This window comes from Malus sylvestris, chromosome 15 (assembly GCF_916048215.2).
Source record: "Malus sylvestris chromosome 15, drMalSylv7.2, whole genome shotgun sequence".
NCBI lineage: Eukaryota > Viridiplantae > Streptophyta > Magnoliopsida > Rosales > Rosaceae > Malus > Malus sylvestris.
This window is the reverse complement of record NC_062274.1, coordinates 8,958,786-8,982,304: the sequence shown is the minus strand read 5'-3', so window position 1 is coordinate 8,982,304 and position 23,519 is coordinate 8,958,786. Positions and strand designations below refer to the sequence as shown.

The window sequence follows — 23,519 nt, the reverse complement described above, 5'->3', positions numbered from 1 at the left end:
GCTTCATTTCAACATATTGTGTTAAATACACCAAAGCCTTCTTCATAAAGTTCTTTGAATTTTTGCTTTTGTTGAAACCTGTATTGTTGAAGCTTTGTGAGTGAAGCATGTAGTTTGAGGTAGTGTTCCCTTAATTTCCCGAGTGAGGAAAACTTCTCGGTTGGAGACTTGAAAAATCCAAGTCACTGAGTAGTCACGAACTTTTGAGTACCAAGGCGTAGTAGCATATGGTGGGAGTCCCCCAAGTGTTCAGGCGAAGAGAGTTGCCGAATGAGGTGTCTCGCGTGTTACTAATTTGTCAAAGTAACGAATTCTTGTTTCGATGTCACACATTCGTATATGCTTTATCTAAAAATATTTCCAACTTTTGTGTGTTTGATGCTGCATGCTATTGACTAGACAAGATCAAGTGCAACTAGTGGCTTTTCTCTCCTTTTCATCTTTTCTTTGGTGGAATTGCTTTTCGTTTCCACTAATCAGCCTGAGTGGATGCAAGATAACACCTTTCTCTATAGCTCAGATTGCAAAGTCGTCTTCATGAAAGTTTTTCCTTATCTTGTGAACTACAACATATCCAAATTTGAGATCCATCGGAGTAGTACAACTTCAGAAATTCAAGTATGATGAGTAACTGTTCATCAATGTTCTGTTAATCCGTCAGACTTGTTGTGAGCTTCGAAACTCCATTTTCTCTTGTTCAGATCAACATACTTTCTTCATCGACATTGTTCCTTAACTTGTGAACTACAACATATCCAAATTTGAGGTCCCTCGGAGCAGTATAACTCCAGAAATCCAGGTATGATGAGTGACTGTTTATCATTTGTCTGTCAACCCGTCAGATTTGTTGTGAGCTTTGAAACTCTATTTTCTCTTGCTCAGATCAGCATGATTTCTTCATTGAAGTTGTTCCTCAGCTCGTGAACTACAACATATCCAAATTTGAGATCCCTCGGAGCAGTATAACTCCAGAAATCCAGGTATGATGAATGACTGGTTATTATTTTTCTGTCAACCCGTCAGATTTGTTGTGAGCTTCGAAACTCCATTTTCTCTTGTTCAGATCGGTATGCTTTCTTCATTGAAGTTGTTCCTCAGCTCGTGAACTACAACATATCCAAATTTGAGATCCCTCGGAGCAGTATAACTCCAGAAATCCAGGTATGATGAATGACTGGTTATTATTTTTCTGTCAACCCGTCAGATTTGTTGTGAGCTTCGAAACTCCATTTTCTCTTGTTCAGATCGGTATGCTTTCTTCATTGAAGTTGTTCCTCATCGACTCTTTCATAACATATCAAAAATTCAGGATGAACTAACGATTAAATATTTCCAGATCTTCGAAACATCACAATAGCTTCGAAATCTGCAAGAAGCCGACTATCATGTTTGGAGCTTCAACACTTTAATTTCCGTCGCTCAAACAGAAATGGTTCCTTCTTGAAAGTTGTTCATATGCTCAAGAACTATAGGGTGTCCAAAATTCAGCTCCATTGGAGAAGAGCAGAGGTTGCAGAAATTTGATAGATGAAAGGAGGCGGAAGAGGGAGAGAGAGAAAAAGTCTCTTGGGTTGGATTTCTATTTTGGGGCAGATTCCAATTTTTGTAGCACCTTCATTATTGATGAATTGCTTGTACTTTTGTCCATTATGAAACTAGGGACTTTGGCTTGTTGTTGGATCTATTATAATATGTTTGGGAACATATATAAGTGAATAAATAAGAAGGAAAATTTTGGGCCCTTGTGGGTGTAAAACAAAAAATGTTTATGTTTACCCAAGTGTTTTTGTACAAGTTCAAGGGCATCTTGGGTTTTGTGAACAAAATTTGTTTATTTGGAGCAAGGTTCTGTGTTGAAGCTTTGTAGGTGAAGTTTTGGTGTTGAAGCTTTCTAGGTGAAGCTTTGATGGTGAAGCTTTGTAGATGAAGCTTTGTAGATGAAGCTTTCTAGGTGAAGCTTTGATGGTGAAGCTTTGTAGATGAAGCTTTCTAGGTGAAGCTTTGATGGTGAAGCTTGGATGGTGAAAGTATGTAGAGGGAGCTTTCTAGGTGAAGATTTTTTAGGTGAAGCTTTGTAGGTGAAGCTTTTTTAAGTGAAGCTTTTCGGGTGAAGTTTTTTTTTTTTTGGTGAAGCTTTGTGGGTGAAGCTTTTTAGGTGAAGCTTTGGGGTGAAGCTTTTTGGGTGAAGCTTTTTAGGTGAAGCTTTGTGGGTGAAGCTTTGGAGGTGAAGCTTTTCGGGTGAAGCTTTTTGGATGAAGCTGTTTTTTTTTTTTTTTTTTGGCGCTTGACACGGTCATCATTTGCTTGTTTTGTAGTGACTGTGGAAGACGGATTGCTTTCTGATTGAGAAGGGTTCCGGCATCGCTTGCTATGAATGTAAAAGAGTGAGGGCTGAGTTGGCTAAATTACCTCTTTATTGAATTCATTGCCAAATGGCCTTCATTACATAGGATGCCGAACGGCTATAGCTCAACACTTGTACATCGTGAGTCTATTTGTAGTAGTACTTCAAGTGATCAGCGTTCCATGGATGGCCAAGGGTCTTGCCATCGGAGCTTCTAAGTGTGTAAGAGCCAGGGCGACTGATGCCAATGACTTCATACGGTCCATCCCAGTTTGGACTAAGTGTGCCTTCACTCGGGACTCTGTCGCAGAGTAATCTTTTCTTTAAGACCCAGTCTCCTATTTTGAAAGAACGAGGCTTGACCCTAGAGTCATAATAGTTGGAGATGCGCTGCTTGTAGGCGACATTCCTCAAGTGAGCTTGGTTTCTGTGTTCCTCGACTAAATCCAAGTTGAGGGTGAGTTGTTTGTCATTTTCACTTTGAATGTAGTTCTGGACTCGGAATGTTGCTTGCTCGAGCTCAACAGGGACAACCGCCTCTGTGCCAAAGGCAAGTGAGAATGGAGTTTCTCCTGTTGAAGTCCGATATGAAGTGCGATATGACCAAAGAACTTGGGGTATAAATTCTGGCCAACAGCCTTTAGCTTTGTCCAAGCTGGTTTTCAAAGTGCGCTTGATTATTTTGTTGATGGCCTCAACTTGTCCATTAGACTGGGGATGAGCTGGAGAGGCAAAGCATAAGTTGATGTTGAACTTAGAGCAGAACAACCTGAACTTATTGTTGTCAAACTGTCGCCCATTGTCAGTGACTATCGCATTGGGAATGCCGAATCTACAAAGGATGTTCTTCCACACGAAGTCTTCTATCTTTGCCTCAGTAATGGTTGCCAAGGGTTCTACTTCGGCCCACTTTGTGAAGTAGTCCACTGCAACGACTGCGTAACAGACTTTGCCCTTCCCTGCCGGCATTAGGCCGATCAAATCAAGTCTCCACTGGGCGAAGGGCCAAGGGCTGATCATAGGAGTAAGAGGCTCTGGAGGGGAATGAGGAATAGTCGCATATCGTTGACATTTGTCACATGAGCGGGATACTTTGATGGCATCCTGGTGGAGTGTTGGCCAGTAATATCCTTGGCGAAAAGTCTTGTGTGCTAGGGACCGATATCCAGCATGATCTCCACAGACTCCCTCATGTATTTCCCGAAGGACGATTTCCGCCTCGGCAGGCGTAAGACACCTTAAGTATGGCAGGCTAAAACCTCGCTTATAGAGTTGATCATTGATGATCAGGTAGCGGGTAGACTTGTATCGAATTTGCTTAGCCTGGACTTTATCATTTGGGAGGGTGCCATGAGCAAGGAAATTATAGATCGGGGTGATCCAACTATCCCCCTGTTGTAAGTTGCATACTTCTGCGGCCATGGTGCTTGGTGTTGCCAACAGTTCGACATGAATTTTTCTTCCAATCTTGTCCTCCACAGCTGAGGCGAGGCGAGCCAGGGCGTCTGCATGACTGTTTGCCGCTCGAGGAACTTGGGTGATCTGGTAGTGGAAGTGCTTGAGCAAAAGTTGTGTTTGCGCAAGATATGCTGCCATGGAGTTGTCCTTAGCATCAAAGTTGTTGGTAACCTGGTTGACCACTAATTGGGAGTCATTGAAAATATCAATTTGTTTAACCCCGAGGTGTTTGGCCAAACGTAATCCTGCTAGAAGGGCTTCATACTCGGCCTCATTGTTTGATGCCTTGAATTTGAAACGAAGAGCATACTCCATTGCTACTTTGTCGGGCGTAGTCAAGACTAGTCCCGCTCCATAGCCCTGTTGGTTGGATGAGCCATCAACATACAAACTCCATGCTGAGGTCGTTGATTCTACCTCTTGAGCTTCCGATGGTAATGAAGCTACTGCTTCAGGTGTAGAAGCAATGTCAACAAGATATGTAAAGTCGGCTATGAAATCTACTACTGCTTGACCTTTTTCGGCTGGTTTTGGTTGGTAGGAGATGTCAAACTCACCCAATGCTATCGCCCATTTGATCATTCGTCCAGACGTGTCAGGACTCTGGAGTATCTGTCGAAGAGGGTGATTGGTAAGCACGATGATGGCGTGTGCTTGGAAATAAGGGCGAAGTTTCCGAGCAGACATGACCAATGCTAGAGCTAATTTCTCAATGTTGGAGTATCGTGTCTCCGCATCTTGTAGGGCCTTGCTAGCGTAGTAGACGGGCCGTTCGACACCACTGTCCATTCGAATAAGAACAGAACTGACTGCTGAAGCCGAAACCGATAGATAGATGATGAGAGTGTCACCAACTTCTGGTTTGGAGAGCAGAGGGGCTTTACTCATGTACTCTTTGAGGTTCCTGAATGCCTTGGCACATTCCTCCGTCCATGTAATGTACTTCTTATTTCCCTTGAGTGCTTTGAAGAAAGGAGCACATCTGTCTGTGGCCTTAGAGATGAATCTGGTTAAGGCTGCCACCTTGCCAGTAAGGCTTTGGATGTCTTTTGAAGTTATTGGCTCTTTCATGTCGAGGATTGCTTTGATCTTTTCAGGGTTAGCTTCAATGCCTCGTTGGCTAATCATGAAGCCTAAGAATTTGCCAGAGCCCACGCCGAAGGCACATTTGTTGGGGTTCAACCTCATTCGATACCTCTTTAGAATGGTGAAAGTTTCAGATAGGTTGGTGATGTGTTGGTCAGCATGTTTGCTCTTGACTAGCATATCATCAACGTAAACTTCCATGCTCTTCCCAATCTGTTCGGCGAACATTGAATTGACCAGTCTTTGATAAGTTGCTCCTGCGTTCTTTAGGCCGAAAGGCATGACTTTATAGCAATATAGTCCCCTGTCAGTAGTGAAGGCCGTGTGTTCTTGGTCTGAGGGGTTCATGAGGATTTGGTTGTATCCTGAATAAGCGTCCATAAAGCTCAAGAGCTCACACCCTGCCGTAGAGTCTATAAGCCTGTCAATAAGAGGAAGAGGGAAACTATCTTTCGGACACCCTTTGTTTAGGTCGGTGTAGTCAACACACATCCTCCATAAGACCTTTTGAAGCGAAAGACTTTCTTTGGTCGGATTTTTCCTAACAAGGACCACATTTGCTACCCATGTCGGGTAATTGACTTCGCGGACAAAGCCTATGCCTTTGAGTTTTTCAACTTCTGCTTTCATTGCCTCGTATCGTTCAACGTCATAAGATCTTCGCTTCTGTCTCACCGGCTTGATCTTGGGGTCAATACTCAAACGATGACAGATGACATCGGGAGAGATGCCTGGCATGTCCTCGTATGACCAGGCGAAGACTTCAGTGTTCTCTTTCAAAAAAGATATCAATGCTAACCGAAGGGGTGGTGACAATGTGGTGCCAATATTCACCATGCGGTCTGGATGATCTCTTGAGATAGGTACCTTCTCCAACTCTTCAGCAGGTTGGGCTTGCTGGGTGAAAGAGTCATCTCGAGGATCATCGGGTTGATTGTTGCTATCAGGAAGATCCAAGTTCGCTTCATCTAGGCTGGTCTTTGTGACTTGGTCATGTACAGACAGGGTTTCCTTGGGTCCGGGCAAGTGTTGTTGCTTAACTGAAGTGTTGTAACATGATCGTGCACTAAGCTGATCTCTTCTGATGTAGCCGTTGCCATGGGGGGTTGGAAATTTCATCAACAGCATATGCGTGGATACCATAGCCTTGAGATCATTGATGCCTGTGCGCCCAAAGATGACATTGTATGCCGTTGGGCAGTCAACCACTAGGAAGTTAGTGGTAATGGTAGCCGTGTAAGGGCCTGTACCAATAGTAAAGGGTAAATGTATGCTCCCTAAGGGTTGCACGATATCACCGGAGAAGCTTATCAGAGGAGAAATCGAGCGATCGAGCAAGTGTTCAGCTACACTGAGTGCCCTGAAAGCTTCGGCAAACATGATATTGACCGAAGCCCCTGTGTCTACGAGGATTCGTCGAACATCAAAGTTGGCTATGTGAGCCTCCACGATCAATGGGTCGTTATGAGGGTAGATGATGCCTCTTTCTTCCTCAGGGTAGAAACATATCGGATCCCAGTTAGGTTTTTGATACTTCCCTCCCCTGATGTCTTCCACGTGAAACACTTGGTGACCAGGCCTCAGACTTCGTTCACTGTTTTTCATGGCCCTATTGGAAGATTCAGATATGGGTGTGCCGCCGCTTATGGAATATATGACATTCACCTGGCGTTGGTTACGGTTATCCCTTTGAGGGTGAAGAAGGAATTGATCAATTTTTCCTTCTCGTGCCAAAGCTTCAATACGATCACGGAGGATGATACATTTCTCGCTATCATGGCCGTTATGCTCATGGTAGCAACAAAACATGCCCGCGTTATTCGAGGGCGTGTAATCTGGGTGCCTCGGCTTTGGCTTTGGTATCAGGTGAGCTATGCTGGGGTAAATGGCCGCGCATGTGGCATTCAAGGGCGTGTATGTCTCATACCTTGGGGTAGGGGGTATCTTGACGCGGGTTTGACCCACTGCATTGACTGCCTGGGGGCGAGCGTTATTGTGGCGATACCCTTGGTTATCGGGATAGTGTCCCTTACTCTTTTTACTGAAAGGAGAGTGGTGAGGATGGAAATCCTTCCTCTTGCCTTGAAATTGATATGTCTGTTGATTCGGTGAAGCATTATGCAAGGCATGGGGAGGTGCCACTGCTGTTTGGAAAGTCGAGGTCTTCTCATTTAGGTGAGTCTGGCTTCCACCTCCCACTTGTTGATAAAGGATGGTTGTAGGGGGTTTCTCCTGATATGTCTTTGCCTCGGCGGAGGCATGGTTATAAGCCTGCGCCATCACCTCAGAGTAAGTCTTCCAAGTATTGGCATTGATCATGTATTTAAAGAAACAATCACGTAGGCCTGCCGTGAAGGCTTTGAGGGCAGTCTTGTCGTCTGCCTCGGCACAAGAAATTTAGCGTGGTTCAGCAATTTGCCTACGTCCACGGGAGGGAGATCTCACTTTTCACTAATAAGGTAACAAGTGGAATACAAGACAAATTAGAGTACAAAACCAAACCACTCACTTACTCAAGTAAAACCTTATTTCTTGAAACAAACCAAGAAAACTAAAGAAGCCAAAAAAATGCTTTGCTTCTTTATTGTTGCTTTGCTTCGAATATGATTTTGGGATATTAGGTACTTTGATGGAAGAGCCTATTTATAGGCTTTAAGAATGAATCATCACCACAATTTTTTCCCAGCCAAGTACCATTATTTGTGGCCTAACTTATGGCCTAATTTTCCCACTTAATACAATATTAAAAATTGAAGTGTGCTTGCCTCATCATTGCGAGAGATTTTTCAGTGTGATCAGTATATGGAGTGATACACGACGTGTCATTATACAAATGGTGAGATATCAATTTATGGTGCCAACAAAAGCTTCATCAAAGGAGTTCAACCACAATTCTCAAAAGCTTCACACGCTCTTGATCAAGACAGTCTGAAATAAAACCAATTTATAGTGCCAACAAGAGCTTCATCAATGGAGGGCAACCACAATTCTCAAAAGCTTCACACACTCTTGATCAAGACAATGTGAAGCAAAACCAATTTATGGTGCCAATAAGAGCTTCATCAATGGAGGGCAACCACAATTCTCAAAAACTGTACACACTCTTGATCAAGACAGTGTGAAGCAAAACCAATTTATGGTGCCAACAAAAGCTTCATCAAAGGAGTTCAACCATAATTCTCAAAAGCTTCACACACTCTTAATCAAAACAGTGTTAAGCAAAACCAATAATTTATGATGCCAACAAGAGCTTCACCAATGTTCAATTTGGCAGGTTCGAGCAAATAGGTGTTGGGTCATATTAGACACAGAACCTACACACTGAACATTGAGAGCCAGAGAATCCTTAACAGCAAACTCATCAGACCGTTTGGAAAGTAGTCTGTTATCTTTAGGAGTGAGAATGTTCCTGGCCACCACTGCAGCGATCATATCATTCTTCATCACAGAGTCCCCAACGGTAAGAGGACCAGTAGAGGATAAGAAGGATGAGCGCCATATGTTGTCTTGAGAATGCATGGCTGCCTCTTCACCAAAGTTCAAGTCAAAACGACAGTCGGATGGCCCAAACATTCTCAGAAATGATAAAGGAGAAATAAAATGCAATAAATCTCTGAAGTAAGAGGAAAATTCCTACAAGCAATAACTCTTTGAATGTACTTCTTGAACACAATTGGTGCCCTTATAAAAGAAAGGGAAACATGGTCGTTGGTTCAAAAATCGAAGAGGCATCACTCTCTGGATTCCGAAGAGGCACCACTTTCCACACGCAACATCAACTTCTCGGGTACCACCGATAACTTTGTCAAAGATCTCTGACAAAGTTTAGACACATAAATTTTGAAGGTCCAGCTACCATACTATTACCCACAAGAGTAAAGGAACAGCATCACTGCTTGATAACTAGAAAGTCCCAATGTGTGTCAACCTCCATGCTCCGTGGCAAGTCAGATTGCTTGCTCAAAAATCGAAGAGGTACCGCCCTCCGAATCTCGAGAGCCATACTCCCAACATGATTGATTTCTCAAAAATTGAAGAGACACAGCTTTCCGAATCTATAAAGCCAGACTCCCAACAAGATTACGTGCTCAAAAATCGAAGAGGCACCGCCCTCCGAATTTCGAGAGCCAGACTCCCAGCATGATTACTTTCTCAAAAATTAAAGAGACACTGCTCTCAAAATCTCAAGAGTCATACTCCTAACAAGATTGCTTTCTCAAAAATCGAAGAGGCACCGTTCTCTGAATCTCAAGAGCTAGATCTCCGGCATGATTGCTTGTTTGAAAACCGAAGAGGCACCGCTCTCTGAACTTCAAGAGCCAGATTTTCTTGGATAAAATTTGTCTGCAATCTTTACACGCATCAACTTTTCAAATACTACATACCTCTTTTTTAAAGTGCTCTGACAAAGTTAAAATACGTGAAGCTTGCAGCTCCCACTACATTGCTATGACAAAGAAAGGTAAAGGAATAACACTACTACTTGTTGTTAGGGAGACTCCTATATGTGTCGACCTCCATCCTCCACAGCCAGGCAGACCTGCAAATATAAAAAAATGCTAAACTTTTCTTCACATCCGAGATGGCACTCTCAGCAGAGTCTATCGAAATACTCAGCTTCTTTTCCTCCTGATAATACCTCTGCAAACAAGCCACACCAGAACAAGAGTATCTCATATCATCAGGGTTAAAAGAAAGAGTATCCCATATCATGCTTTTTCCTAGTCTTTTCCTTTGGCCTTGTTCTTACCTGCAAGACAATGAGAAAGAGAGCAATCAGTCAGCACTTAGAATCAAGCTTCCAGTCAGAAACTGACTGCCTGGAACCCCTTGCCTGATTACTTACCTGACATTGCTCTCGAGTAATCATCTTCAAATTCTTATGCTTCCAGAGAAGATACCACATCTGCCTAAGAAACAGATAGGGCAAGTGAGAAGGATACAAGGAAGCATGTGGGGACAAGCATAACAGAACACGTGTCGATACATCCACTACTTTGTAAACAGCAAAGGTATCCCATATCATCAGGTCGAACGTACTTTAGATTTGATGGACTTGTTTTGACCTTCAAATTTTTGAGTCGGCCTTATACTCTGTAAGGAAACCAGAAAACCCTCAAGCCCAGTTCAAGAATAAGCATGTGGAAAGTTACTTCTTCAAAAGCAAAAATATCTCATATCATCTCTTCTCCATTTATTTCTCCTTATCTTTGTTGTTGTTTACGACATAAGGAGAATGAGAACAATCAACCGGCAGTAGAAGTCGAACCTCCGATCCAGGTTGCTTGCTTGGAAGTCTGATTGCTTACCTTGTCTGTTACCTCCTTTAGCAAATCTCCTAGCTCGGCGACTTGGGGGACTCATACTATAGGGTTTGTATCGCACTTGACCAAGCCTGAAACTACAAGTAAGTAAGCTTCAAGTGAAATTGATACATTACCTTGTGCATCTTCATCGGTTAAAGATACCACCCCTGGATGGAGGAAAAGTACTTCCAGAGAAGATGTCACATCTACATATAGGACATATAAGGTAAGTGAAAGTGATACCACACTTCGGTACTTAGAAGTTTCGTGATTACTCAATAGCTTGGATCTTGCAAGTCCCCAATCGAGGAGTTTCCCTCACTCGGGAACTTAGGGGAACACTATTTTTACCATACTTGACCAACCCCGAAACTACTGAGCACCGATCAACATTATACCATCAAGGACCTAGAAGAGTTTCCTTCTAACCATAATGTCAATCACAGCGCGACACGTGTTGACAACAGAAGCTAATCATAGCGCGACACGTGTCAACATAAAAAACCAATCACAACACGACACGTGTCAATGTCAGAATGAAACTAGAAACTCTCTTCTATAAATAGAGATCATTCTCTCACAATATTTCCTAATGTCATTTGTACTAAATCATTCACTAATACTCACTAAAGGAGAGCTTGAATCTATGTACTTGTGTAAACCCTTCATAATTAATGAGAACTCCTCTACTCCGTGAACGTAACCAATCTGGGTGAACCACGTACATCTTGTGTTTGCTTCCATGTCCCTATCCATTTACTTACTTATCCATATTAGCGACTGGAGCAATCTAGTGAATGTCACAAACTTAACACTTTATGTTGTACCAAAGTCCTAACTGATTTTGTGTATCAACAGAAGTAAATTGCCATAACAAAGTGAACAAGTAGTCCTTTTAATGCCAAAAGGTTGTCTAAAAAACTAGAGTTGTTGGATTGGGACGATGACGGAGGGTGTTCGAAGGCTTGGATCACAGAAGTGGTCAGTTTTAATGGGGGGATATGTCTTGGATGGAGGCAGATTGCTTGCCCTCCCATTACCATGCCCTTCCCATCCCCTTATACATTGTGCAGTCACGGTTAAGCCACGTCAATATTTAATATTGATTTTTATAAAGATAATAAGACATGTTCACGTAGCTTAACCGCATAAATAGGAGGGAATGTGAATGGCATGGTTAAGGGAGGGTAGACAATCTGCCTCCGTCTGGGATACGTGGCAGATACACACATGGGCAACATGCAAGTGATGTGGACCCCCTCTTGTAAATGGGAGAGGTTTGATCACTTGGCCCCCACATTGATTTTCGATGGGGACTTGGATGACAAAAAAAACACACAAATATCAAAGTTTTGATATTTTTTTAAGGAAAACTAATGAAAATAATTTGAAAACTTTGAGTTTTAACGATAATGACAAAATAAAGGGTAAAGTGAATAGTATCAGGATTGATTTTTTAGTATAAAAATATAATCTTTCGTTAAAGTAAACAGTACCAGAAACTTTTCGTTAAAATCCTTATTTTTCTAAGCAAAAAAGCCACACTCGAACCTATAAGAAGCTCTTCGAAAGAACAACTTTATATTTGACGCACACCAAAAGTTATATATATAATTTTTAAATAAAAATAATTGGTAACAAGTTAGGTTATTTATTATTTTTTGTCACAACCCGTCCCGAAGATGTACATTATTTTATTCTCGATGATGTGAAAACATGGAATTACCCTTTGAAACTTCACGGATCGTGGTCAAAGTTGGCACCATTGTGTTCGTGAAGCTCAGACGAGTCGATTGGTACCCATTTCAGGTAAGGATACCTTCGATAACCCTAGTTTTTCATAACCCCTGAGTTGTGCATTGTTCATGCATACGTAATTATGGATGTTTTTGGGAATTTAAAGCTTGTAGGAAGCTTAGTGAGGTCCCAAGGAAGCTCGGAGTGATTCGTTTGAAGGTTATGGATGTCGGGATCGTGTGGACGAAGTTTGGCTCCGGTGAGATCCCGTGACTTTTAGAACTTTAAATTAGTATGATTGTTTTCTACAAGTTAAGAGCTTCATTTTGATATAAATTGCATGAAAAATGGTGCAAAAACGAGTGAGAAATAGGCAGTTGCAGGTCTACCCAGAATCCGACGCCGGTGACACTGTTCTGGCGTCTGGAGGTTGAAGATGATGCACGTGAGGCCGTGTTCTCCCCGGCACGTGAGCCACAAAAAAATTTATCTAAAAATATCACGATGTTCGTGAGGTTGTGAAGGTTACGTTTGTATATTCAAATACCAAAATTGAGCTTTGTATGAGAAGTTATTAGTTAGTTTTGTCTATGTACTTAAAATAACGTTTTTATAGTTAATTCGCATATAGGTGAGACTTATCCCGAGGACGAGCGTATCCATTGGGCGACTCGGGGGCTACGACCCTTCGACATATCAGTGAGTGGGCTTTTGTTTTCAGTATATATTTATATACTTGATATATTTCCCAGGGATGCATTTTAAGGAAAGTATGCTTTGAAATAATATGCCAAATGCTTTTATATTCTGTATATACATTTCATGGTTGCATATATATAAATGTGGTGTTGTGGATGCACATGTAAGTTTAGGTAGTTTATGTTTGGTATGTGAATCATCGATGATATGATATGTGATTGAATAATGTTGAGCTCATAAAACTGCACCTAAGGTGATTGTGATTTATCCAGAGATATGAAGTACATGCCTGTTTATTTATGTCACATCCCGCACTATATGCTCATATTGGATCCAACTTAAGTGCACAGTCTTGTTGTACATACCTTATTTATGGTTCCGACTCGTAGGTGACTAGCGATTTATTGCCCGGCTATTATGAAAGAGTAAAATTAAGCATAATTATATTACACAAAATCTTGTCGTACAGACCCCTTTTTAGTGGTTCATACTTATGTGCAATATATTGCCGTATAGGTCATTGTAGCGACTCTGACTATATTGACTTTTGAGCTATGAATTCAGCCGTACAGACTACCACAGGGGTTCCGGCTAACATACCATATTTATGTGAATTTATTTTTGCCTGAATTGCTTACTCTTGTTATATCTTGGCATGACATACATTTTAATATAATTATGTTAAGCATGAATTGAATTGATATGATTTTATATCTATATATTATACATATGCTTATATATTGATTCTAGGAAAAATTATACATGTTTTACGGCGAGGGGTTAGTATATTGATAAATGAAATGGTTTTGTAAACATTTGTTTTTGCCCACTCACGTTTTCTGTTTTGCGCCCTTCAAGGTTTTAAGTAAGCTTGCTGTTGGTGGCTTGAGGACGTCGGCAGTTCTGACTTATCTAAATAATAGTAGGACATTCCTGGTATTGTATAATTTGTACTTATCATACTGGACTGCACCTAAACTTTTATGCTCTCAATAGGAGTGTTTACGTTTGTAACTAACCTTTATCACTCTATGTTTAGTAGTGTACTCTAGTAATTTGGTTTTTGATTATTCGTATAATTCTTATCATTATTGCTTCCGCACTGTGCACATGGTTACGTCACTCTCACGTGACGGCTATCATGCCTTGATCTCGATCGGGGTGAGTCATTTATAGGCTCGTAGGGTTTATAAAGAATTTGACCTAACATGTGGCGTACACCAAAATATATATATATGTATGTGTGTGTGTGTGTATATATTGAGATGATATGATATTCGAGCTCAAAACTTTTGGTTTTAAGTAAAATATTATTAATTCACGCGACAAGTTATGCTAATATTAAGTTTATAACTCCTATAAAAACATGGTTATAATTAGTATAAATACTTTTGTCCGTACGCAATTATTATGCATATTATTTTAGTCTTGTTTTCTAGAAAAAATAATGGAGAACTTCACTCTGCTCGTGATTGCAATTGTAAGAAGAATTGAATTTCACACCAAAGCTTGGTTTTGTGTCAACAATTTGATTTTGATATTGAGATGATATGATATTCGAGCTCAAAACTTTTGGTTTTAAGTAAAATATTATTAATTCACGCGACAAGTTATGCTAATATTAAGTTTATAACTCCTATAAAAACATGGTTATAATTAGTATAAATACTTTTGTCCGTACGCAATTATTATGCATATTATTTTAGTCTTGTTTTCTAGAAATAATATAATTTATATTAAATATATTTAAACTACAGAGATTCGAATACAAAATCTTAAATATAAAGACGAATCTTTTTAACCAACTGAGCTATAAAGTATTTGCTTAATCCAGTATTCTTCTAAGCCTTGCAAGATTGTATTACACATTTACAACTATTTTTTGAGTTATTTTTCTTTTCCTACTATGTTGGCCCTCCCGAGTGGCCATATTGAGGAGGCTTTGGTGAGGAGGTAGGTTCTTTAGTAGGCGTTTGGATGCATCAAACGACTTGTATTCACGTTTTTTTTATATAACAATCGGTTGTAATAACATTTTTTTTTTAACAACTGTAATGTCTACACAAACGAAGTGGAGAATGGGCTAAACCTCATGGATTATCAATAATATAGTTCAAATTTTCTTTTGATGGGAATCGAATTTAAGACCTTTACTTACCAGTGAAGAGAAATATCATTAGACAATTGAGTGACATAATAACCCTTTCTTAAAAACCTATAAAATCAACCTCATTTACAAACATAAAAAATTGTATAAAACTAAGTGCGGTGGTGTGATTGTAGTAGCAGTTAAGCCAATTTTTTTTAAGAAAAACTAATGAAAATGGCTTGAAAACTTTGAGTTTTAATGATAAGGAAAAAATAAAGGGTAAAATGAATAGTAACATGATTGACTTTTTAGTGTAAAAATATAGTTTTTCGTTAAAGTGAACAGTACCGGGTGCTTTTCTTTAAATTTTTTTTTTTTAATCTTCTTACGTCATAAAACCCGGTAATATATAAAAGTTTCACTGGCCCATGTTGTGTGGGATTTGGGTCTCCCGTTGTTTTTCCCTGGGCAGCTTTGCGGTTGTTCTGTTGCGGGCCATTTTGTTTTTGGGCTCGTTGGTCGTCTAATTTGTTCGGTCCTTACGATTTTTTTTTTCGATATTTTGTTTGATTAGATTTTCGATTAGTTACCGACAGGTTTGAACTCACACAGTCATGTAAGGGTACAATTCTTTTCTACTACTACGATAAATGACCACTTGATGTTCGGTCCTTTGCTTTAGGTGGTGATTGTTGGAAGCAAAGTGCAATTACAAATGAATAAGGAAAATAATAATAATAATGACCCTATAATGCTCAAGTCGTTGGACTCGTTACGTGCAGTGAGAGACATGAAGCGGTATACTAAGGTGGTAGTGTGTCGAAATTTATTTTCCATCTTCACTTAGGTGGTCGTGTCTCATAACACATCATACGTTGTCATTTATTTTGTCTGATATACCAAATAGAAGAAATGGATACAAGACATATGTGGCAGTCTTAGTAATTAGTCTAATCTCTATCACCACGCGTTATAACATGTGTTAATTTTTTTTTCACAAAGTATCTAGGACATAATCACGTCACAATGTAAGTTGACTGTCTTTTCTATTTTCTTGTTCCACTTCCACCTTGAAAGATTGAACTTTTTAATTTTGTTTCAATTCATTTTTATTGGGTAAAGTAACAAGATTTAAATTCGTGATGAGTTGTTAGCGACTAGAGAGAGTAGAGTAGAGTAGGTTTTTCGGAATTGGATTGGAAAGGAAGGAAGCAACAGTGTGAGGTTGGGGTTGCTTAATTAAAGGTGACGACCGACACTGACAAATACTTATCAGAAACTCTCAACTCATGAATGGATACACCCGGGCACAGACACAGACATGAGAGAGAGAGAGAGAGAGAGAGAGAGAGAGAGAGAGGGACACCTGGGGTGAGGGGAAGCAGGCATGTGGATGAGTGGGGGACACACGCAAAACCCCCTACCTCCTTCAATTCAATTTCAAACCCCAAGCCTACCCCCCGACCCTTTGAAATTATTGAGTCTACAGAAAAACCCCAACCAAAAATAATAAAAAAAGCAATACAAACAAAACCCTCTCACCTCTCTCTCTCTCTCTCTCACTTTTCTTTCGCTCTCCTCTACTTGAAGTTTTGGTGGAACTGCATTTTGGGTCAGTCAGTGTCCTTGAAAAGGAGAAGTCTTTGAGGAGGGTCTCACAGTCTAGCAAGAAAAGTCACAACCAGAAGCTGCCTCAAGTTCCCAACTTCCCACGGAAGCTGCTTGACTTTTGCTTCTCTCTCTTAAGTCTAAACCCAACTCTTTCCTTCTCTCTCTAGAATTGGTTAGAGAGGATGCCAAGATCAGGGCTAAGACCATATGAATGTGTGAGAAGAGCTTGGCACAGTGAGAGGCACCAACCCATGAGAGGTTCTCTTATCAAAGAAATCTTCAGGTTCCCCCAACTCTCAATTTGTGCATGTCTGATTTTTTGGAATTTTTTTTTATTTTCTTTTCTGTGGGGGTTTGAAATGTTTAACTTAACCAGTAATCACTTATAAGTGCTTTTGCTTAAGTAGGGTTGTGAACGAGATCCATAGCTCAGCTACTAAGAAGAACAAAGAATGGCAAGAGAAGCTCCCAATTGTTGTTCTCAAAGCTGAAGAAATTATGTATTCCAAAGCCAATTCTGAGGTAATCTTTTTCACTTTTTACTTTTTAATCTAAATACTAATTAGGTTGAGATTAAAAGTTAATTTTTTTCTTTATTTCTACTTTCTGCATTTTCTGAGTAGGAGAAGCAGAGCTGTGGTGTATAATACTGGATTTTTACTTATTTGGTTCTTTTAAAGTGTTGTGCTTTGCAATTTATGTTGTTTTATAGGCAGAATACATGGACCTTAAAACCCTTTGGGACAGAACAAATGATGCCATTAACACGATAATTCGGCGTGATGAGACTACTGAAACTGGAGAGTTTCTTCAGCCTTGTATTGAAGGTATCTACAACAAATTTGGATTGCATAATTTCTTGATATTGTTTAGTATTTGTTTCCGGATGTGCATATGTAGTTCTCCGCTTAATAAACTGTTAGTTTCCATTGTGCATAAACATCTGTGTTGACCTCTCAATTTTTTGTAAAACAACCCAGCTGCTCTCAATTTGGGGTGCATACCGAGAAGAGCTACGAGGAGTCAACGGAATACTAACCCAAGGTGTTATCTGATGCCCATGACTTCGCATGTCCCTAGCATTTCTCCTAGTGTGGTAGAGGATGCTAATATAAAAGATTACACGTCCAATTCGCAGCATAGGCCACATTGTTCAAATTTTGTGAACCCCAAAACTCCTAATTCAACCCCTCTTGTTTTTGAACCTAGATGCCCTGTTGCCCAATATAATGACTGCAATACTATGAAGTTCACGGTTGCCTCCGAAAATGTTCCTCCTTCGGGTTATGACCAATGCTTCTCTAGGGAAAATCTGGCAACATCTAATTTTCCTAAATACCCTCTGTACTATGGAAATCTTCCTCAGTTCAAAGAACTGAAACCAGGTTTTGTTGTCCTTCCCAAACCAGTTTCCGACCCTTTAGAACCTGCCAAGATAGGAGTTATCCCAAACCTGCTCTGTAATGGAGATAAATCAAATAATAACACACAAACAGAAAGAAGGGACTACCATGAGAACCCATGTTTGATTGGCTGTGATTTGTCTCTGCGGTTAGGCCCGCTCTCTAGTCAACTCCCAAGCGGTGTGAACAGTCGGCCCCAGGAGGGCAAAGATGTTGGCGTTGAGCAGCGGTCGAAGTGTAGTGATCAGTCACTGCAATTTGATAAACAGTTTTCTCTCATTCCTAAGGGTAGTGAGTATGGACCAACAGACGCATGGGGTAGGTTGAGTTTTGAGGGCGAAGATATATACGTCCAAGCAGCAATGAGAAAGCGGAAGGCAGCTTTCAATCACCCAACAGAGGATTCAAAATTTTGTAGGCAGCCGGAGCTTCCTTTCAGCCACTTTAATGGAAGCATGAGGAATGGAGGTTCGTAGACTAACTGTTGCTTTAGTAAAGTTAGTTTTTCATTATATTGACATTGGCTTAGCGATTTTGTTTTGCCAAAAGCTTCGTTATGCAATCTCGATGTACTTCCTAGTTCCTAGATTGGTAATGAACTGACTAGATGAGTGAATGGACTTCTGATCTGCAATGTACAATTACTGGTATGCCATACATGTTGCTTTTGAGAATATAGAACTTTATGTACCGTATGGTGTTATAACATCACGAAGCTCTGGTGTTGTGAGTTAGAGATCCATTGGAATGTTCTGGATATGCACTCGTTGCATGAAACAGTTGTCTCACATTTAGTAGTTTAGACGGACATTCCATTGGTCCTTAGTTTTGGGGCTGAAAAGCTCGTCAATCCAAATGAATCTTTCTTCTTTGTTATGTGCCGCTTACATGATGTAGCAAATGTGAGACCCATGCAACCGGTGCAAGGACGTTTTTCCCGTTCGGGTTGTGTTTGGGGATGAGGTATGGGATCTATGTGAAAGGGAGGACACTCCCCCTCAAACCTTAACTTTTAATCTTTGATTCATTAGTCATTACAGATAAGGGTATGGACCCACCTTCTGATTTTGAGTAAGAAAAAATAAGGGATGGGGATCTTGTTTGTGTGCGTGAGTGGGGGACAAGAAATTTGTCTCTTTAATACTTGTATTATTTCAAGTAATTATTCTTTGTTTGCAATTGTCACTTTGTACAAGTGGTGGCTAATCTTTGTGTCCCCTCCCCCCCCCCCCCCCCCTCTCCTCTTCAGTCATTCGGTGGGGTCAACATATGCAGTTCTTTCTTTGTTTCAGCATATTGGCATATTCTCTAAGGACGCGAGGGTGACAGTATCTTAAGTTTATCACGTCCTATCATGTGTTTTAAATGAATTAGTTTATAATACCGTCATCTTGGCTTCCCAATTGTATGTAAGTTCTTCTCAAGGTTATGCCACAAAGTGGAATCTCATTGAAATTTCTACCTAGTCACAATAGTATCACAAAATGCTAAGGAATCAAACCCTTCTATACAATTCAGCTACTTGATTTCTAGTCTTCACCTGATGAGAGAGAGTAAGTGGAAGAAGTAGCAGAGGTCGACAAAGAAGAGGAGGAGGAGGAGGGGCAGGAGGTGTAGTGGAACTCGATCTGCAAACGCCGGTGAAGAGGTAAAATAGGAACTGCACTCTTTTCCTCTTCCTCCTCAAGCTCCTTAAGTGGTATGGCAGCAAGAAATCTTTTAATGAACTGTCTACAACACTCTTTTCCACTGCATATTACTTCTAATCTTTCCTCTGAATCATCCTCTGCTTTCTCTGTTTTCCCATGCATGATGCTCGAATCGTCGAATTTTAGTATGTATGCCTGGTTACACCCCTCAAAGAGCCTCTCACCCAAAGAGTCAATGATATGGTATGCATCAGCTTCAACCTTCAGCACGAAAAAATGGTCGTTCCAACTTACTATGTATATCCTCGGTTCGTAAAACTCTCTGTTTTTATCTATCTCATTCCATATGTCGTCGAACGACATGAGTCCCTTCAAGCTCTCGAACTTCTCCGGGCTGAAGAATCCGATAAAGGATTTCTCAGGCGAGACACCAACAGGTCTAAGATCAGCTTCCAAAACCGTTTCAAGGTCGAAGTGTTTGTTGGGAAATAGGTTTATGTAGGTCTCGTTGCTGCAGAGTTTTTGCCACTCTGAGGAACCTTGTGTGATGAGGCTGTCGAATTTGGATCTTGTAGGCATTGAGTGTTGGTGCGAATGCAGCCAGTGCGCAATGACCGCAACAAGGGCTGTGCAGGCACTCTCTCCGGCGGCCTTTTCACTCCGTTGATCAAAGGACGCAAAGAACGCATTGGTTTTGAGCTTTGCTTGCCCATCTCTGCTTTCTACTTCCCTTTCTTCCCAGCAATTTGTGGTGCATTTTCCATGCTCATGATCTGATTGTGAAGAATATTCAGCAGTACAATTTGATATCTGTATAAAAGTAAACCCAAATGAGCCTTTTGTCTTATTAGTAATAATCATTGAAAAGGCTGGAAGTGTATTCTGAAAACCATAAGTGCTTTTCAGGACGTTAGGCGAAAAAAATCTAGAAGTGCTTATGAGTCGTAGACGTGATTTTTTGAGAAGTGCACTGGTCTTTTGAGCAAAAGAACTTGACGTTCTTCTAATAAAAACACTTATAACAAAAGTGTTTATGAGCAAAAACGCCTCCTACAAAAACAATTCGAAATGGACTTAATACCTTTATAGAATCACTGAGATTGTTGTCAACGGAAATTGGCACTGCATTGTCCCTACTAGTCTTCTCAACAAAGGGCTCCACTTTTCTCCTAGGTGGTCTTCCATTCAACCACTTCCTCTTCCTCGAGAGCCAACTCTTCTGCCCCGAGTCAGACTGAGTCTCATGACTCGGGAACGACCCCGACTCTCCCTTTGAACTCAAATCTGCATTGACACCACCGTTAACGAGTCCATTCCCCAGTGACCCTTCTGAGTCAGACAAGAATGACTCGTCCCGGTCACTCATGCCCCGGTCCTCACGACTCTTCCTCTCATCGCTTGACTTCCTAAAGCTCCTGAAGTAGCTTACTCTTCGAACCAACTTGCCCTTGTCTGACTTGGTCGAGTCTTGACCGAGTGCTTCCGAGTCATACAAGTTTCTCACCTCAGCAAAGCTTATTAGACAAACCTGCGGGCACCATCAAACATTGAAAGTCCATAAGCTTACATTATTTCTTTGTAAGGATAATACTTGCATTCTTCCGAATACGTATTTTAGCTGTATAATTTAAAATCGAAACCTTCCGTCAATATACGTTTTTCCGCAAGTAAGTGGATATGTGCATCCCCTATGTGTTATCCTCATATGCCGTTTATCTGGTGTTATGTGATGTTACCAATAGTGAAACGGAAAGATGAAGAAAAAAATAATAATTCTGGTTATTAATATTACCCAATTAAGAGCAGATGATGTAATAAACTGGCCTTGCCTTAAATGGGATTTAAAACAGCTAATTAAGCATAGCTTTTATGTTCCAATAAAAGCGGCTGATCCCATTCATTTACGCTTAAGAAATGCAACTTTGTTTGTCTTGGTAAAATTAGACATGACTAAATAACTGAAGACACCATTAATCGTGTCTGTAAATTTGCAATTAATTAACTTTGAGTACCAAAAAAAAATAACTGAGAAAACAAAAAAAAGTTAATTTACCAAAAGGGTAGCTTCGCTGGGAGTCGTCCCCTCCATTTTCAAAGCAACAGAGAGCTTCCTCGGAATCTGAGACTCCATTGTCGATGCCAATTCTGCTAGGTTCAACGAAACGGTCCCGAAAACCGCCATATTACTCTTTTGCTCCGCACTCTCTCCCTGAAAATCACAAACGCAAAAGAATAATCAATTTCAAATATTCAACAACCAGAAGCAGAACCAAATCCGCTTGAGCGGATGTGCTCAACCTGTACACCCTGTACAGCCGAATTCGAATAGTTTAAAGTAGAACATCGCTTATATAAAGAAAACAAACACAAACCCATTAATGCTACAAGATCAAAGATTAGAAACTTACGTGTAACAGGGTAAAAGTCAAATCCCAGGGACTAAAGTTCCCACCTTGCTTCGACCCAAAATTACAGAGGCTCTGGAATTCATCATCCCATTCAATGACTTGACGAGTCAAAAATCTCTGGCTGGTGTAGTTTTTCGGCTGCCTGGAAGATCTTCTTCCATAGAATGGAACCAAAACTCCAGGCCCTCCAGGCTTAGACCCTTTCCATTTCACCTCAATCACACCAACACTCTCTTTCTCCTTCTCAAAATTAAACCCTTGCAGCTTCAGCTGGCTCACCTTCACGTGAAACCTCTTTGTTCCGCCTGACGGCCACGGCGACCACTTCATCTTGTGCCGGTAATTATGATACGCTGATTCAACCAGACGTCAATCGAATCCACAACCTGATGACCTTTGGTCGTATGCCTTAGAAAGCCAACAAGTTACAAGGCGACCGGCGACCGATTCAGCTTCTTCAATGAATTCATGTGATGAAAGGTACGAATATTTATGAATTGAGTTGTAAAGGAAATTAAAGAAATGGGAGTCTTTCTTTATAGGGTCACAACGACAGCTGTGGTTTTCTATAAGCCTTCTGCATGGCCGAGTCTCTCAAGAGATCCCCATACGACTCCCAACCCCCCGCGTTTTAAACGACTCCGTGTGAGCGACCCAATTGGCCCACTTCACACGTTTTCGGATATCCACGTGAGTGTCACGTGAATATACGACTTGGATTATCTGGCATGTCATTGTTGTGACAGGTGTGCGGTGGGAGGCAGGGGATCGGAGCTTTGGGATTGGGGAGGGGTTTTGTCGTCATCCGGGGTGCTCGGGTGGTGACACGTCAACAAAGGACAGGTAATACCGCACGTGGGATTTGTTGTTGGGATTAAGTTACATGGAGGGAGGGATTTGGACGAATGAACAAGGCGTGTGTAAATGGGGGCCAATCGCATTGCGTAGTGGATGATCTTCCAAGAAGAAACGTTGTTAATTTCTTCATATATTGCCACGTTTACTTGGATCTACGATGCTGTAGATCATTTTGAGGAGAAAATTACGTGCAATTTTATAAAAATTATAAGGCGATAATCGGACAATTGTAGTCTAAAATTCGCAATTACATTGCGTAGGAAAGATTAAGATAAGTTTCGAGTTATATTTCGTCTAACACAAAAGATGTAATTTATGTACTATGGTATGGAAATCTGAGTCTATAATATTACTTAAAAAAACATGACTATTTTCTTTTTTTTGATAAAATGATGTATAATGCTATATACGGAGGAGAAGATATGAACTTGATTGTAAGAAACTAGACCATTATCTTGACCAACTAGCGTAACTTTTACAATTACATCACGATCTTTTATTCATGTAGATTATTTCTTATATTCATTTGAAATCTTGACCATTTTCGTGATCAGCTAACGTAACCTTTGAAATACTAGATCATTTCTTGGACCTATTCTTTCCTTTCTTGTCATCTATTTCAAATTATTTGAGCTTTTAGATCGGATGTCATGCACTGAGTGTATGATAATCTAAGCATAGAACTAGAAAAACATAAACAAATTAGAGAAAGGTTAGCTCCAGCCTCCAATTTTGTTGTTGTAGTACACATCATTTTGCACGAGAGTTTGTCTTGTTCGGGGGATTTGGTTAATTAGAGGTTAGCTGTCCTAAAACATTGGGAAGCCTCCAAGAGATAAAAGTTAAGCTTCCTATATAATCCTGTTAAGTA

The 23,519-nt window shown here is 40.6% G+C and overlaps 2 protein-coding genes and 1 long non-coding RNA gene across 3 annotated transcripts; 2 read left to right on the top strand and 1 right to left on the bottom strand.

Moving 5' to 3' along the window:
• The first annotated feature begins 818 nt into the window (after positions 1–818).
• Positions 819–1,670, top strand: LOC126601622 (uncharacterized). The gene is made up of 3 exons (XR_007615775.1): positions 819–980; positions 1,064–1,161; positions 1,337–1,670. It is a non-coding gene; the product is annotated as an uncharacterized LOC126601622 (long non-coding RNA).
• Positions 1,671–16,246: 14,576 nt separating this feature from the next.
• On the top strand, positions 16,247–18,510 carry LOC126604258 (uncharacterized). The gene is made up of 4 exons (XM_050271437.1): positions 16,247–16,613; positions 16,738–16,852; positions 17,043–17,157; positions 17,311–18,510. Exons 1-4 carry the CDS (start codon positions 16,513–16,515, stop codon positions 18,207–18,209), a joined length of 1,230 nt encoding a protein of 409 aa, XP_050127394.1. The 5' UTR covers positions 16,247–16,512; the 3' UTR covers positions 18,210–18,510.
• A 649-nt stretch (positions 18,511–19,159) lies between these two features.
• LOC126604257 (uncharacterized) lies at positions 19,160–22,373 on the bottom strand. Its single transcript, XM_050271436.1, has 4 exons — positions 21,791–22,373; positions 21,436–21,591; positions 20,464–20,910; positions 19,160–20,192 (listed from the first exon to the last, which is right to left on the bottom strand). Exons 1-4 carry the CDS (start codon positions 22,118–22,120, stop codon positions 19,263–19,265), a joined length of 1,863 nt encoding a protein of 620 aa, XP_050127393.1. The 5' UTR covers positions 22,121–22,373; the 3' UTR covers positions 19,160–19,262.
• Positions 22,374–23,519: the final 1,146 nt, after the last annotated feature.